At 49.3% G+C, this 14,258-nt stretch overlaps 1 protein-coding gene across 2 annotated transcripts; it reads left to right on the top strand.

Annotated features, from left to right (window-relative positions):
* Positions 1 to 804: 804 nt before the first annotated feature.
* CCDC198 (coiled-coil domain containing 198) lies at positions 805 to 13,441 on the top strand. Of its 2 annotated transcripts, XR_007889809.1 has the most exons (7): positions 805 to 1,134; positions 4,178 to 4,254; positions 8,706 to 8,792; positions 9,479 to 9,577; positions 10,009 to 10,174; positions 12,235 to 12,560; positions 13,152 to 13,441. XR_007889809.1 is itself a non-coding variant. In XM_051622679.1 (6 exons), the coding sequence occupies exons 1-6, from the start codon at positions 918 to 920 to the stop codon at positions 12,477 to 12,479; spliced, it is 891 nt and encodes a 296-aa protein (XP_051478639.1). In that variant the 5' UTR covers positions 805 to 917; the 3' UTR covers positions 12,480 to 13,441. The 2 variants fall into 2 exon arrangements, 1 of the variants encoding a protein (XP_051478639.1); XM_051622679.1 differs by having other exon boundaries at positions 12,235 to 13,441.
* The last annotated feature ends 817 nt before the right edge of the window (positions 13,442 to 14,258 follow it).

Consider the following 14,258-nt stretch of genomic DNA (forward strand, 5'->3'; position numbering starts at 1 on the left):
GAGCTGCTGCTGGCTCTACTGTCATTTTAGTCTCTCCCTTTCACACTCAATGCTCTTTGGTTTCCAGGTGTTGGGCAGTGGAGCCCACAGATGCTCCATCCTCCTCTTGCAGCCCTACTCCTGCCAAAAACCCCCACCCTGCAATAGTCATCTTCTTGCATAAATAACCCTCCCTACATATTTTCAAACCACTCCACCTTGGAAATGAGTAAGTGACTCCCTACAGCTCTGAGGAAACCGTGTCCTCCTCATACACCTTGGGAATGGAAAGGAAAAAACACGTGGAGACATGTAGACCCCTCCCTTATGCACCAACCCTGCTGCATTTGGTCCAAGTCCTGCTGCAGAACATAAGCACATTGGCTGATGTTTTCAGGTGGTTTTGTGCTCAAGCTGCATTTCCCCCCCATCGATGCCACTAGCCAGCAGGAGCAAGGGCAGAGGATGCTCCTCAGCCAGGCCCTGTCCCCAGGCTGCTTCTACCATGCAGAGTGGGAGATACTTTAACCCTTCTGGTGCTCTGGGGATTGATTTTCCTTCTAAAAATAGAAGGTTTAGCAAAACAACTGCTTGTAGAAGTACATCCAGGTCAGCCAACTGCCAGCTGAGGTGGTGCCCCTGGCTGAAAATCACTTGTAGGTGAAAAAAAATAAGCTTGCCCAGAGCTTGGTGCTGGTTTTCTGAACTGCTTTCTGCTCCTCTGTCAGCAGCAGGCACCTCCCATCCCCGTGGGGGAATGGCCAGGACCAGGTCAATGTTTAACTGAGCCAGGAAGGACGTGTGGGTACATTGGTGGGAAGCAGCTTCAGCAGCTGGCAGGGAGCTCCAGAAAACCACAGTCACTTCCACCATTCTTCCTGAATGGACCCCCGCATGAGGGGCTTTTCCTTTTCTTTTCAAAGCCACTGCTCTGGAAAATGGGCCTGAGCTCTTCCAAGGCACACCCCAAGGTGACCAAGGTGGCACCGATGCCCCCCAGGGAGGACCTGCCTGCTCTCACTGCTCCATACCAGCTCCCCAGGATGTCTGGAGAGCCCAACCTGCACCCACAGACCATGGCAGAGTGGGGAAACCCCACCTGTCCCCAGCAGCTTCCACCTGTCCGTGAGACCTGGTATGGCAGAACCTCTGCAGGTAAGGGGATCATCACCTAATCATGGCAAAGCACAGGGGAGGGACCCACAGGGCTTCAGCTGGGGCTGTGGGAGCAGCTCTGGGTGCACACTGTTCTGCACCAGTGGGTTTGGCCATTTTAGCTTTGAGAAAACCTTCCTTCCTTCCTTCCTTCCTTCCTTCCTTCCTTCCTTCCTTCCTTCCTTCCTTCCTTCCTTCCTTCCTTCCTTCCTTCCTTCCTTCCTTCCTTCCTTCCTTCCTTCCTTCCTTCCTTCCTTCCTTCCTTCCTTCCTTCCTTCCCCCACAACTTGTCTCAGAAAGCATCTCAATCAGCAGAGCTCAGATCCCTGACTCCTATCAATGGTCCTGCTGGGAACAGCAGCCCCATAACTCCTGGTTATACACCTGTTCTGCTCACGTGCCACCACTGACCATAACAGTCTCATTAGCTTAATTAAAATTAGACTCTGGGTAACGTGCTCAGCAGGTAAAATGGAGCACTGAAACAAATTATAGCCGTGTCTCACACACGGTTTATTTCATGAGCCAAGAGGCAGAGGCAGGTGCAGCTGGGGGTGGTTTTCCTACAAACAGCATCTTGCACCCTCACCTGCAGCTTTTCACAGCAGGGTTTAAACTCCAACAACCCAAACCACTCCAAACCCTCCCTGGAGGTGAGGAAGGAGGTTTGCACCCATCTGGAAGCAGAGACAAAGCTCTGTATGAGCCAGAGGGTGACAAGCAGCTTCCCAGGAACACCTTAGGAGAGAGGAGGGTGAAACCCCCAGGAACACCAACACGGTTTCAGAAAGGTCAATGCAGAGGAAGGAGGTTCTACAGCCCAAGCACCCTCCTCTCCTCTTTTCCATTTCCAAAAATGAATTTCTGACACATGCTGAGAAGCATTAAGCCCTTGCTGCTTCACCAGGGGCTGGAAATTTCCTTCAGGATCATCCACCAAGAGATGATGAGAGCAAATAAACCTCTGGCACAACAGCAGTGATGCTCCCGGAGCCAGAGGTCCCAGGGTGAATACAGATCAGGTCTGGCTGTGCAACAGAGGGTTTCAAGCACTTCAGGACAGCAAGAACAACTAAATATTCCTGTTTTGGAAAATTATCATCACAGGGTATTTAACAAGTGCTTGTAAAATATGTACTTTTATATAAAAAAACCCCATTCAATACAAGTAATTTGCTAGTACTTCTCATTTTCAGAAATAAGAAGAGTATGCTCAAGGGTACTTGAGCAATGGATCAGCTTGAGCTGCTGTCTAAATAAGCAAAGCCTCCAAGAGAATGGGTTTTATTTGGTTTAGGAGGGTTCATCCTGGCTTTGTGTTAAATCCTGCTTCCTCCAGCAGGGAAGATCTGCTGCTGCTGAAGTGCAAGGGTCAAAAACCAAAAAAACTCACACAACTTCAGCTTGGGCCCTGTGGGCTGTTGTCCCTCCTGTGTGATGGGACATCAGTCCTTCCCTGCCAGCATCATGTGGATCTGCCAGGGACCATCCCTCCCTGCCCCAGGACCCAGCAGGTTTGGACACAGTGAGCAGTTGGCTCCCAACCCTGCACCTGTAGAGAATAAGTGCAAACCTCCTGCAAGACACGTGCATGGATAGAGTGAGGGGGAATAATTTCTTTTCTTAATCATCTCAGAAGGGATAACTAATTTCCTCAAAGCCACACATCTTGCCAGAACAAGCTTCTCCCAAGCCCCAGCTCCTTGCCTGTGCTGAGTCCCACATTCCCAGCACCCTGAGCCACCTCCTTACATTTTACTTTCCCCCCCTTAGAAATTCTTCCTGTGCTAATTAGTCCTGCAGATGGAGGCAATAACTTCACAACCCCCCTTTTGCTATGACGAGCTGCTTTTTCCGTGTGTGCTCCCCAGCAGCTGAAGTTCATCTCCAGAGGAGCCTCCTGAGCTGGAAATGATCACTTCAGGGGCCCTTTCCTGCGTGTGCAGAGCAGCCACAGGTTGGCTCAGTGGTTAATCATTGCTGGTGCTCAGCAGAGCCCAACAATCATTTATCCAATGGAATCACCATCTCCTCCCATGCCCTCCCTCTCTCCATCACTTTCTTCCTCTCTGCTCTCCAAGAGCCCTGCCCTGGCAATCTTCCACAGGGCTCATTGAAAGGGACCACTGAAGTGCTCCATCAGGTGACCTCCAAATCATTATTTTTCTCCTTAATATAACTATTACATTTGACATCAACTATAATGAAAGTCCTGCCCTTTATTCCCAGCTCTCCTCCCTTGCAGCCACCTCGGGGCTCCCACCACACGGGAGCAGGAGCTGCTCAGCAACACCTTGCTCAGCTCCACATATCCAATGGCATCTGAAGGAACCAACACAGTTTTTTGGGAGAACGGGTGGGACAGATAAGCTCTTTTGTAAAATAAATACTTCCTGCTCATTGAAGCATTTATTTGTGCAAGAAAAGAAAGAAGCAGAGAGCACCAAAGCAGAGTGGACCAGAGCTCAGGTCACATTCAGGTCACAGTGAAAGCACTTTAATAACTAAGAGGTGCACAACACTTTATTTTGGGCTGATTTCCACGTGATGAGGGTCTAATTCTACTGCTCCTCTATCCATAACCCACTAACTCTTGAACTCACTGGCAGGCTGTAGCCCAGCCCTGATGCCATCAAGAAACAGAGATGTTTCTCAGTTCCATCAAAAAATAACAGTAAGTCTCAGGGACTGAGCAGCAGGAAGAGATGCAAACTGCTGCCTGCTTTCCATTTTAAAAGTTCAGAGGGACAACAGGAGACATGGAGGGTGGCTATTGTCATATATAGGATGCATGAGAGGTTGTAGAGGAAAGTAGGAGAGGTCCATGGCAGACAGTTGCTAGGAACCAGAGGCCCAGGTACATCCTCACTGTATTTCTGCAGCTAATAGAATAACTGCCACCACATGTTGCTGGGGTACAGTGAGAGGACAGCAGTAGGACACACCAACCAAAAAACAAGGGCAGAAAACTATTGCTGAGTGCAGCCTAGCAGTAGGTGGTCACCTAAAAGTAACTTCATCCATTTCTTCTCTAATCTTTAAGGGCCCCTTCCTTTCAACACCGTCCTGGAAAAGGGAGAAACCAGCATCATTAAACAGCACCCACCTCGAAGACCTCAAGTAAGACAAGTTTGAAAAGCTCCCTATGAGTTGCCCTGATTGACCCGTTGACATGGGCACCATGGTGGGGAAAACAAACAGCCTACAGCAATGCCAGTAGGGGGTCCTATCTCCAGATTATAATCCCTAGATGGTCTTTATCACCAGCCCAAGCTTGATACCTTGGGCAGAGCAGGTACATTGACCACAGACAGGTTACTTTTGGTTCTTCAGCACAAGGGTGAAGACTTCACCATCTAAGAACAGCCAAAGAGGGACCATTGCAGCAAGCCCCTGCCTTTACCCTCCTGTCTGACTCCATGGGTCATGCCTTACTGGCCTGCCCTCATGTGCTGTGGAGACACCCAACGAGGACACGTGTCCCAGCACTGGCCATGAGGCCCCCTCTCGTGTGATGATTCATTTCCCTTTTGGTGTCTGGGTGCCTGCAGCCAAACCTCAGTGTCACCATGGGGCTAATGGGGCCAGGATTGCCCAGGGAAGCTGTGGCTGCCCCCTCCCTGGAAGCGTTCATGTCCAGGCTGGATGGGGCTTGGAGCAACCTGGTCTAGGTGGGAGGTGTCCCTGCCCATGGCACTGGGGTTAGAACTAGACGATCTTGAAGGTCCCTCCCAACCCCAACCATTCCATGATTCTATGCTAAGACAGAGCCCTTGGCAGAAGGGATCCAACTGGTATCACAGGGGCTGAGTTTGGCTCTTCAAGCCAAATATCCCACCAAGCTCTGGCAGCAGCTCAGGGGCAGGGAAGGCAGCCAGAGGTGCTTTGCAGCAGGGGCTGGTGAACAGACAGAGCCATTACTGGAGATCTCAAGCACTGCTGTGCATGCTGTGTGCCTACATGTTATCTTCACCTTCTCCCCTCCACAGCACTGTCTGTACATGTGCACACACGCACCTGCACATCAAAATATAAAAAAAAAGCCTCCCTAAAACCCACAAAAACCCCTTGTTCACTCCTCCATGACCTTTCCATCCCTTTCCCAGAGCCTTTCCCCTCAAAGCCCTGAAATCCAGGACATGCCTGACCTGGCAATCAGGTTCTTCCCCACACAAGACCTATCACAACCTAACTAAAGCTCCAAAAATATACCCACATAATTTACTGTAAGGGAGGAAAGGAACCACCACTAGTGCACTATGCCACATAAGGGTTGGAGTTGTTACCACTTTTTTTAAATAAAAAGAGGGACAAGAAGCCCTTTACATGCATTTCCTGTGCTGATATTTTCATGCACTGGTTCCTTTAGACAATGCAAAGCCTGGGTGAGGCTCAGGCCACCAGATGCTCACAGGGCTGAGCTGGAGCTGCATTTCTGGGGCTGTACAATTCTTGCCCAGAACCAGGTGATTTCAAACCCAAGCCCAGAGGAGCTCACTGCTTTCTGTGCTCCACCTGCATCATCATTGCTCCTTCACACCCTCCCAAACCAGCCAGCAATATCTTCCAGCTTCCCATCTCTTACCTGTTCAATAGTTAAGATGCAAAGCTGGGGGTGTTTGGCCAAGATGGAGTTCTCCCTCCTTCTCTACATCCACAGAGGATCAGGGAAGGACCCTAGGGAGCACCAAGCTTAGTCCTGCTCTGGATACCCCAGAACTGCTGCTCCCCCATGTAGCTTCTCAGATCTTTCTCCTTCAGAGCCCCAGAGCTGAGGCTTTCAGCTGCATTTCTTTGCTGCTTGGCCCAGTTGTGGGGGCTCCAAACCAGAGAGCAAACAGGGCTCAGAGAAAGGGGACAACTTGAGCAGACACCTCCAACAACAGGTACAGCAGAGCATCCTGCTCATGGAAATGCCCAGCTTCTGGAAATTTCCCCAACCCCCATTGCTCTCATTTAGGCAGGACTGTTAATTAGTAATCAAGGGCCAATGTTCTTGCTGCTGAGACCTTATAAGAGACCCCATCTGTGTGGGCCAAATCAGCAGCTTAATTAGGCAGCTGGAGGGAGTCCTCAGTAGTCAATGGCTGGGGACAGAGACAAAGACAGTTCTTGGCTGTTTAACCCATGGAAGAGCTGGCCACGTGCTCTCCCATAGGTTCTGGGTCATCCCAGCACTGGGTGTAGCTTGGACCAGCTCCCATGGATCATCTTCCTTTCCAGCCACCTATATAACCCCTTGTAACTGATTAATTAATTAATCCTTGGGTGAACATCTTGCCTCCCTGTGCTACTCTCAAGCATCTCCACTCTCCCAAAACTTGGTGACAAGCATTCTGCACGTGTCCCACAACAGCAAACCTTGGCTCAAGCCTTCCTTGCTGTGATTAAGGTCTTTTTAATATAATAAATAACAGAGGAGCCACCAGACAGGGGCAGTTGAAGCCCAGGCTCTGGCTCTGGCCAAGTCTGGTGGCTTCAGAGAGTGCAGGTGGCCACCAACTGGCAAATAAGGTGTCCCTGGATTTGGTGGGAGTGTGAGGCAGCAGCACCTGGAATGAGCCCAGCTACACCTGGTGAACTGCCACATGGAACTGCAGCCTCATTTAAGAATCTCCTACCAGCATGTAATTTTTAATCTTTGACCTTATTTCCACTACATCTGTATTTATGCGTTATTAAAGCACTGAAAATACTCATTGCAGGACAACAACACTTAATCCTACCCTGTGCTTCAGCCATTGCTGCTAGGGAGTCTAAACAGCACCAACAAAAGCCCTTTTCCCTGCAGGAATGTTCTCAAAGACAGCTGAGCAGGGTGATGTGGCCTTCTCAAGGGCTTTTGGTCATGGAGTATTTCCAGACAAAAATCCTGTGAGGTTACTGGGAGATGAAGGAAAAGGAGTCAATTTTCCAGGCTGTGACACAACTTTAGCTGAAATCCTGGAACTTGGCTTCCCTACTGGGTGCAGTGACATGAGCTGATACTCAATCTGCCCTCAGCCACCCCGTGCTGGCCGCCTTGGTGGCCTCTGGGAGGGATGCACATCCCAGACCATGGTTTGTGGTGTCACATGCTGCCATCTAGTGCTGGTTTTGAAGCTTCATATTCCGTTTTGTGGGTTTTTTGGATGCTGAGACACGTGAATTTGGCATTTGGGGCTGACGGGGGCTGTGTCCTCAACATGATGCTGCTGCTATTTTTTTCTCCCGTGTTATTACATTGACTTAAAAGATGCTTCAAAACTACAGCTCAGGCTTTGGCAGCAGTTCCATGCAGCCAGAGGCTTCTCACCATTTAGAATCAAAAAATCAAAAAATCACTCTGGTTGGAAAAGACCTTTCAGATCACCAAGTCCAACCATTCCCCCAGCCCTGCCAAGGCCACCACTGCCCCATGTCCCTCAGCACCACATCTACAGAGCTTGGAAACCCCTCCAGGGATGGGGACTCCACCCCTGCCCTGGGCAGCCTGGGCCAGGGCCTGACAGCCCTTTGGGGAAGAAATTGTTCCCAAGATCCAATCTAAACCTCCCCTGGCACAACCTGAGGCCATTTCCTCTATTTCTATCATTTGTTCCTTGGGAGCAGAGCCCGACCCCCCTGGCTCCAACCTCCTCCCAGGCAGCTGCAGAGCCAGCAGGTCTCCCCTCACCTCCTTGTCTCCAGGATGGACACCTGCAGCTCCCTCAGCTGCTCCTCCTCACACTTGTGCTCCAGACTCTTCACCAGCAGCTCCATTGTCCTTCTCTGGACAACTTTCTTTTTTCTTCCCCTTTCTTAGAGAACACTCTTGTTCATATTCAAGAGGTTAATGATGTTCCATCTCAAACGTAAGTCCTACTGATTAAGTCCTTGATGATATTCCCCCTATTTTTATGGAAGCTGGACTGAGTTCCTATCCTAGAAGGGGACACAGGAAATACCAAACCATGAAATGACCCAGTATCATCTTGTAGCTTGGTATAATTTAAGGTCCCTAAGATAAAAACCCATGGTCAAAGCAATCTGTAAAGAAAGTCTCTGTCCACTTCCATTAGCCACTCAGAAAGGCACTTTGTACCATGCACAGTCCTGCAGAGAAAGATCATACTCAGGCCCAGACAAAGGAGGCTGGTGGGATGCAGGGAATAGTGCTCTGGGTTTCAGATATCTGGGATCTGCCCTTGCACGACCTGCTAGGAGACTGATGGTAGGGGATGATACCTGTCCATGCTTCAGCTTCAACCTGAAGCAATCTGGGCTGGGCTTTGTCTTCACTCTGGTCTTGGCTGAAGTCTTGAGCACTGTTGAGGCTCAAAGAGAAACATCTGCAGGGATGAAACTCATGTCAAACTGGGGTCTTGCTGCTTTGACTCTAATGCAGGATATTCCCCCAGTTTTAACCACTCTCAAAGCACCTCAAGAGATGTTCATCTCCCTGCTAGAGATGGCCATCTCCTTCCTGTATCCCAAGCAGTCAGGCCAGAATTGGAGCTGGAAAAATGTGAAGGTAGTTTTATATCAGGTTTTATGATTGTGTGGGGGAAAAAAAAAAAAAAAGCTGAGTATTATAAATATTGGACTTGTAGTGGCTTGAACCTGCTGCCCCTCTGCAAGAAGTCCCTCCTGCAAAGCCCTGGAGTCAACAAGCAGTGGCTGCAAGCCCAAGGATGAAGGTAAGCTCATGAGTTGAGCCCTGTGCACAGGTTGTTGCTGACTTCAGGCTCCTTTCCCTCACAGTTCAGGCACCTCAAAGAGCCAAGGAGCAGAAGCTGGTTTTACACCAGCAGTGCTTCTGTTCCTGGCTAAGCCCTGGATCCAGCTGAAACTCCAGAGGGTGGGTGAAAGGATACAAAATAAGAGGAAAACCTCTGAACCTGCAGCATGACAGTTCCTTGGATGAGACAGGGCTGCTGAGCCAGGACCTTACATATTTTTGAGGCTAAATATTTTGGAGGCTCCCTTTTTTAAATGGCTGAGCAACTTGAACCCCATCATGTGCAGCTGGCAGGGAGAAGATTGTGTCATAAACATCCCCAAACATGCCAAAGTGGTTCCTCCGTTCAGATCACCAGATGATCTTGGACACCCAACTCAAACCAGTAACACCTCGGGAGGCAGAAGCATGTATAGATTGTTTTAATGAAGGCTTTTTTTTCCCCCTCATGCCCCAGAGCTGTGAGATAAACTGCAAACCCAGTGGAAATCTGGGATTAATTGCTGCAAGTTGGCTACGCAGGGAGATGCTCCCTGCCTTGATCTGGGGAGCGCCCCAGGGGCCGGGTGTGGGTTTGCTGGTGGCTCTTCCTTTCTCTTTCAGGAAACGCAGGTGTATTTATTTATGTTTTTAAACACCTCATAGGCTGTGGAGAAGAGGGGGCAAAGCCTGAGACACCCCCCAGGCAGGCGGCAGCACTTGCACAAGCTGCAGATGCTGGATTTGACCCGTAGGCGCCGAGAGGTAACACTGAGGAGGGTTTGGGGAGAGGATGGGGCTTCCCCTCTTGGGTGGGGGGTCTGCCCATGCTGGGTGTCTCTCCTATGGACCAGGAGGCTTAAAGCCTGTTGGTGGGAAGAGCAAATTAAGCTTTGCTGGCTGCTCAGGCAGAGGCGAGGTCGCAAGCATCCCCGGGGGCTCTGCGATCACTAATTACTTCTGATCTTTGCAATGATTTGCCCTCATTTGGCCACGGCCCATGGAGAAACCAAAAAAATCTCTGTCCAGGTCATGTTCCATCACATACCCAGCTTGGCAAATACCATTTGCCCTGGTTAAACTACTCGACTGGCTCATTATTTTCAGTGCCAACCCCCTAACGCCGCGCCGCGCTGAGCTGTTAGGACGTGTTTGCTCCTCTGCTGCTGTTGTTCATGACTTGTTTGCAAACCCAGGCAGAGCTGAAGCGAAATCTCCACAGGGAGGCAAAAATCAATAAACAAAAACTCAAGGAATCCAGCCCAAAGAACGTCCTTGACACTCTCCAGAGAGGCGACAGCGCCAAGAGCCGAGACCTGGTCCCTGCTGAGCACAATCAGTGTTTTCATGGAGACGACCATGGTAAGTAGAATAATTTTCCAAGGAGATGTAAAACTCATCAGCCTCTTCAATGTCATCAGAGAAGTCTCCCTATGGAAGCTGCTTACACTGCTCCATCTCCTGCTGTGACACGGTGCAAGTTCAAGGACTGAGGGGGGAAAACAAGTGAGATGTTGTTGTCATGCAAAGCATTGGGATGGCCCAGGGCAGGCATGTAGAGTTGGAGAGGGACTTTTTGCAAGGGAATGGAGTGACAGGATGAGGGGGGAATGGTTTGGGTAGGAAGGGACCTTAAAGATCATGTAGTTTCAACCCCCCCCCAACCTGGTTCCACTAGACCAGGTTGCTCCAAGCCCCTTCCAACACGGCCCTGAACACTTCCAGGGATGGGGCAGCCACAGCTTCTCAGGGCAACCTGTTCCAGTGTCTCACCACCCTCACAGCAAAGAATTTCTTCCTAATGTTTAATCTAGATCTCCCCTCTTCCAGTTTGAAACCATTCCCTCTCACCCTATCACTCCGTGCCTTTGCGAAAAGCCCCTTCCCAGCTTTCCTGTAGCCCCTTCAGGTACTGGAAGGTACAAAGTGCAACGTTCCCTTGCAGCAACAGGGAAATCAGGATGATTTGTGATTGCTGGTTATTTCCAGGGACCTTGTGAGACTGTCTTTTGGGAGAACATTCACCTTGTCTCTCCCCCTTGACACACATGAAGAGCTGAAGGAGGGTACCACACACCTTTTGGGTCACTGAGCCTTGTAAGTCTGCTCTGGCAGAGCACCCTTGAGCATGTAGGGAAGTTGGGACAGGGCTCAGCAGGAGGAATAAATGTAAAATGAGGTGCTTGAGCAACAGCTGCCAGAGATTTGTTCCTGGCTTCATCCCTGTGTGGTCCTCCAATATGTTGTGTTCACATCTGCATGGTGTAGCCTCTGGGCTCCTGCTGTCCTTAAATGACCATGGGGTAAATGTTACAGTCACTGAGGTTACTCACTTTTTAGGTTTAGTTTTAAATGGAAACCATTTCCCAATGTCCAGAACCAAGCAATGTCCATTGTGGATTTGCATCCCTCTGGGTGCTGTGTTAGTAAGGTGGGATATTCCCAGTTAGAACATTTCTAGGCATGGCTCTGTGTTATCTCTCAACATCTGCCATGAAAACACACCAGGTGGGGTTCATTCAGTGGAGAGAGCTCTCAGCCAGTTCTGGGCTCATTGTCCTGGCCCAGCCCACACTGTAGGACAGGAGGGAGCAGGGCATGGTCTGTGTCCCAGCCATGCCAGCAACCACTGCACAGGGGCTCTTAGTTTTAAAACACCTGTAAATGTGGAGCTTAGGAAGATGGTTTAGTTGTGGAATTTGGCTGTGTTAGGTTTGTGGTTGGACTCCAGGTTCTTAAAGGTCCTCTCCAACCTAAATGATTCCATGATTCTATGATTCCTCAAGGATGGGTGAGCAGCAGGAATGGAGATAGCACAAATCTGGAGGGTTTTGGATTTGGCTGTGACTCTGATCTAAGCTTTGGGGCACTGGTTGACATGGGCTGGGTGAGCAGTTGGGGGTTTGGAGATGCCAGGGCACACAAGGTGACCTCACTGTCCCCGGTGAAGGGGAAATGGCAGCTGATCTCAGTTGTCTCTTGGTGCCAACACCCCTGAGGCACAAGCCCTGTTCCACTTTGTTTGCCACAGCGTGCACATCACACACTTGGCACAGGCTGGAGAAGTGTCACCAAGGGTCAAAATGCTTAAACCAGTGAAATATTTGTCTGCCAGTGAACTTTCACCAGGAGAAAGGGGAACAGACTTGGCTGCTCCTCTTCCCTTGTGTTGCTTCACCTCAGCTCTCTTCTGACTGGGAATAAAACCCTACTGCCTCTTGCCAGGCTCCATAATTCCACCAAATATAATCCTGAGTATCTTATACTTGACCCTGCCCAGCCTGGTCTGGTGTTACAGGGATCTTTCAGGATCTTCTTTAGATGTCCCTAGCTGCCCATAGCCATTTCCAGCTAAACCCAAGGGGACTGGGCACACAGCTCTGCAAAATCATGATTATTTTTTGTTTCTTTCTCTCCCCAAGGAAACACGTGGGGCAGAGGACTCTCCAGGCAACACGACGGGGCTGAAGTCTCTCCAGGCAGGAGCAGCAAGGTTGACCTGTGGTTCTGCAGGGAGCCACGGACACGGGATCTGTTCTGGGACACCTCCAGCACCGGCTCTGAGGAGTGGGAAAGGGAAGAGAAGATTTACCACAAGCGTAGGCTTGTGAGAACCAAGACAGAGAGATTTTCTCTCTTTGATGACTTCTTTGATAAGGACTTCTAGTGGTGGGGTGGGAGGGACACGCTGAAGAAGAAAGCTCCAGCCTTGGTGGAGCTGAAAACCTTCCAGATGGATGGATTGAAGGTAGAGACACGATGTTGGCAGTTAGTGGCATTTCTGGGAGGAGGGTGCAGTGGAAAGGACAGCTGGAAATGAGGAGGTCACTGGTGTGGAGTGAACAATGACTGTCTGGGCTATGTGGCTGAACCAAAACATCTGTGGAAGAAATGGCTTGGACTGAGCAACAATGAAGTAAATGTAGATGGAGGAGAAGGAGGCTGGCAAAAAAAAACAACAAACCAACAACCCAAGAAGAAGCTGAAAAATATTCTGGGACAACCCCAAATAATAAGTTCCAGCTGAGATGAAATGTTTCTTTTACTTCTGGGTTGCTCAACCTTTCCATTTAACTTTCTGGTTTTAACCTTACATCCTTTTCTAAACCACAAAAAACCCAGTTCAAAATGCAAGGTAAAATGGTTCATTCAGGAAATCTCTAAAATAAATATTCTGGCATTTCTAAAATTCTTTTTTTTTACTCTTTTTAAAAATTTTATTTCCTCTCCTCCCCTGCTCTGGACACCAAAATACATTTACTTTCTTCTGTACCAACCTCCAGTTTTATGGTTCATCTTCTAAACAGCTGGTGTTTCTTCACTTGCCTTCTCTCTTCAGGGTTCAATCCTGCACAGTGAGTGGTGGAACCTGAGGGATCTCCAGCATCTTCTGCAGACACACACCCCAGCTTTGCAGTGTGATGGTCAAGGCTGCTGAATCCACCAGGAATTTGGCTGGACTGCCCTGTTGCATCCTGACATTTCCTAGTGCATTGAAAAAGATGGTTATATGAAGAGTGCCTGATCTATCAAAAAGATCCATGCAGATCCATCCCTCCTAAACTGTATTTTAAATAAAATTGTCAGCTTTTGTCTCTAAAATAATTAATTATCTGAGACAGAACTTCACCCTGGTCTCCTAGTTACTATCTGGTTGTCTTTGTAGGTCCATAAAGGCCACCACAGTCAAGGTGCATCATCTTTGTGGACAACAGTAACTCATCCAAGCACATACATAAAACGATTCACTGGAATTCCAGTGATGCAGCTTATTTTTATGTGGCAAACTGAGTACGTGGGGGACTGGTGCTACACTAGGGAGAGAGAGAATCCACCACCAGCCTTTGCAAGAAGACTTGCCTGATTCCCAGCACCAATTTGACCTCTGAAGTTGCAGAGCTGACAAAGGGCATGAAATCTTCCTCGTACCTCTTGCTTGTCTCCCTTGGTTGCTTTCCACTTGGTCACTCTAAAACCTTCCCAAAGGTAAAACATCTTCAAATCAGCTCGTTAGCACAGGACAGGGACTCCTGGAGTAACAAATACAATTATAATCACAGAGACTTCCAATTCCTTCTGCTGGAAATCCTATCCTTTTTTTTCAAGTTGTTCAGCCTGGAGAAGAGAAGGCTCTGGGGAAACCTTAGAGCACCTTCTGGTACCTGAGGGGCTACAGGAAAGATGGGGAGGGAATTTTGACCAGGATATGGAGTGATAGGACAAGGGATAATGGTCTCAAGCTGAAAGAGGGGAGATTGAGATGAGATCTGAGGAAGAAATTCTTTGCTGTGAAGTTGGTGAGACCCTGGCCCAGGCTGCCCAGAGAAGCTGTGGCTGCCCCATCCCTGACAGTGTTGAAGGGCAGGTTGGATGGGGCTTGGAGCAACCTGGGCTGCTGGGAGATGTCCCTGCCCATGCAGGGGAGTTTGAACTAGATGATCTTTAA

The sequence above is a fragment of the Apus apus genome, chromosome 5, assembly GCF_020740795.1.
Source record: "Apus apus isolate bApuApu2 chromosome 5, bApuApu2.pri.cur, whole genome shotgun sequence".
In the NCBI taxonomy this organism is placed as follows: Eukaryota; Metazoa; Chordata; class Aves; order Apodiformes; family Apodidae; genus Apus; species Apus apus.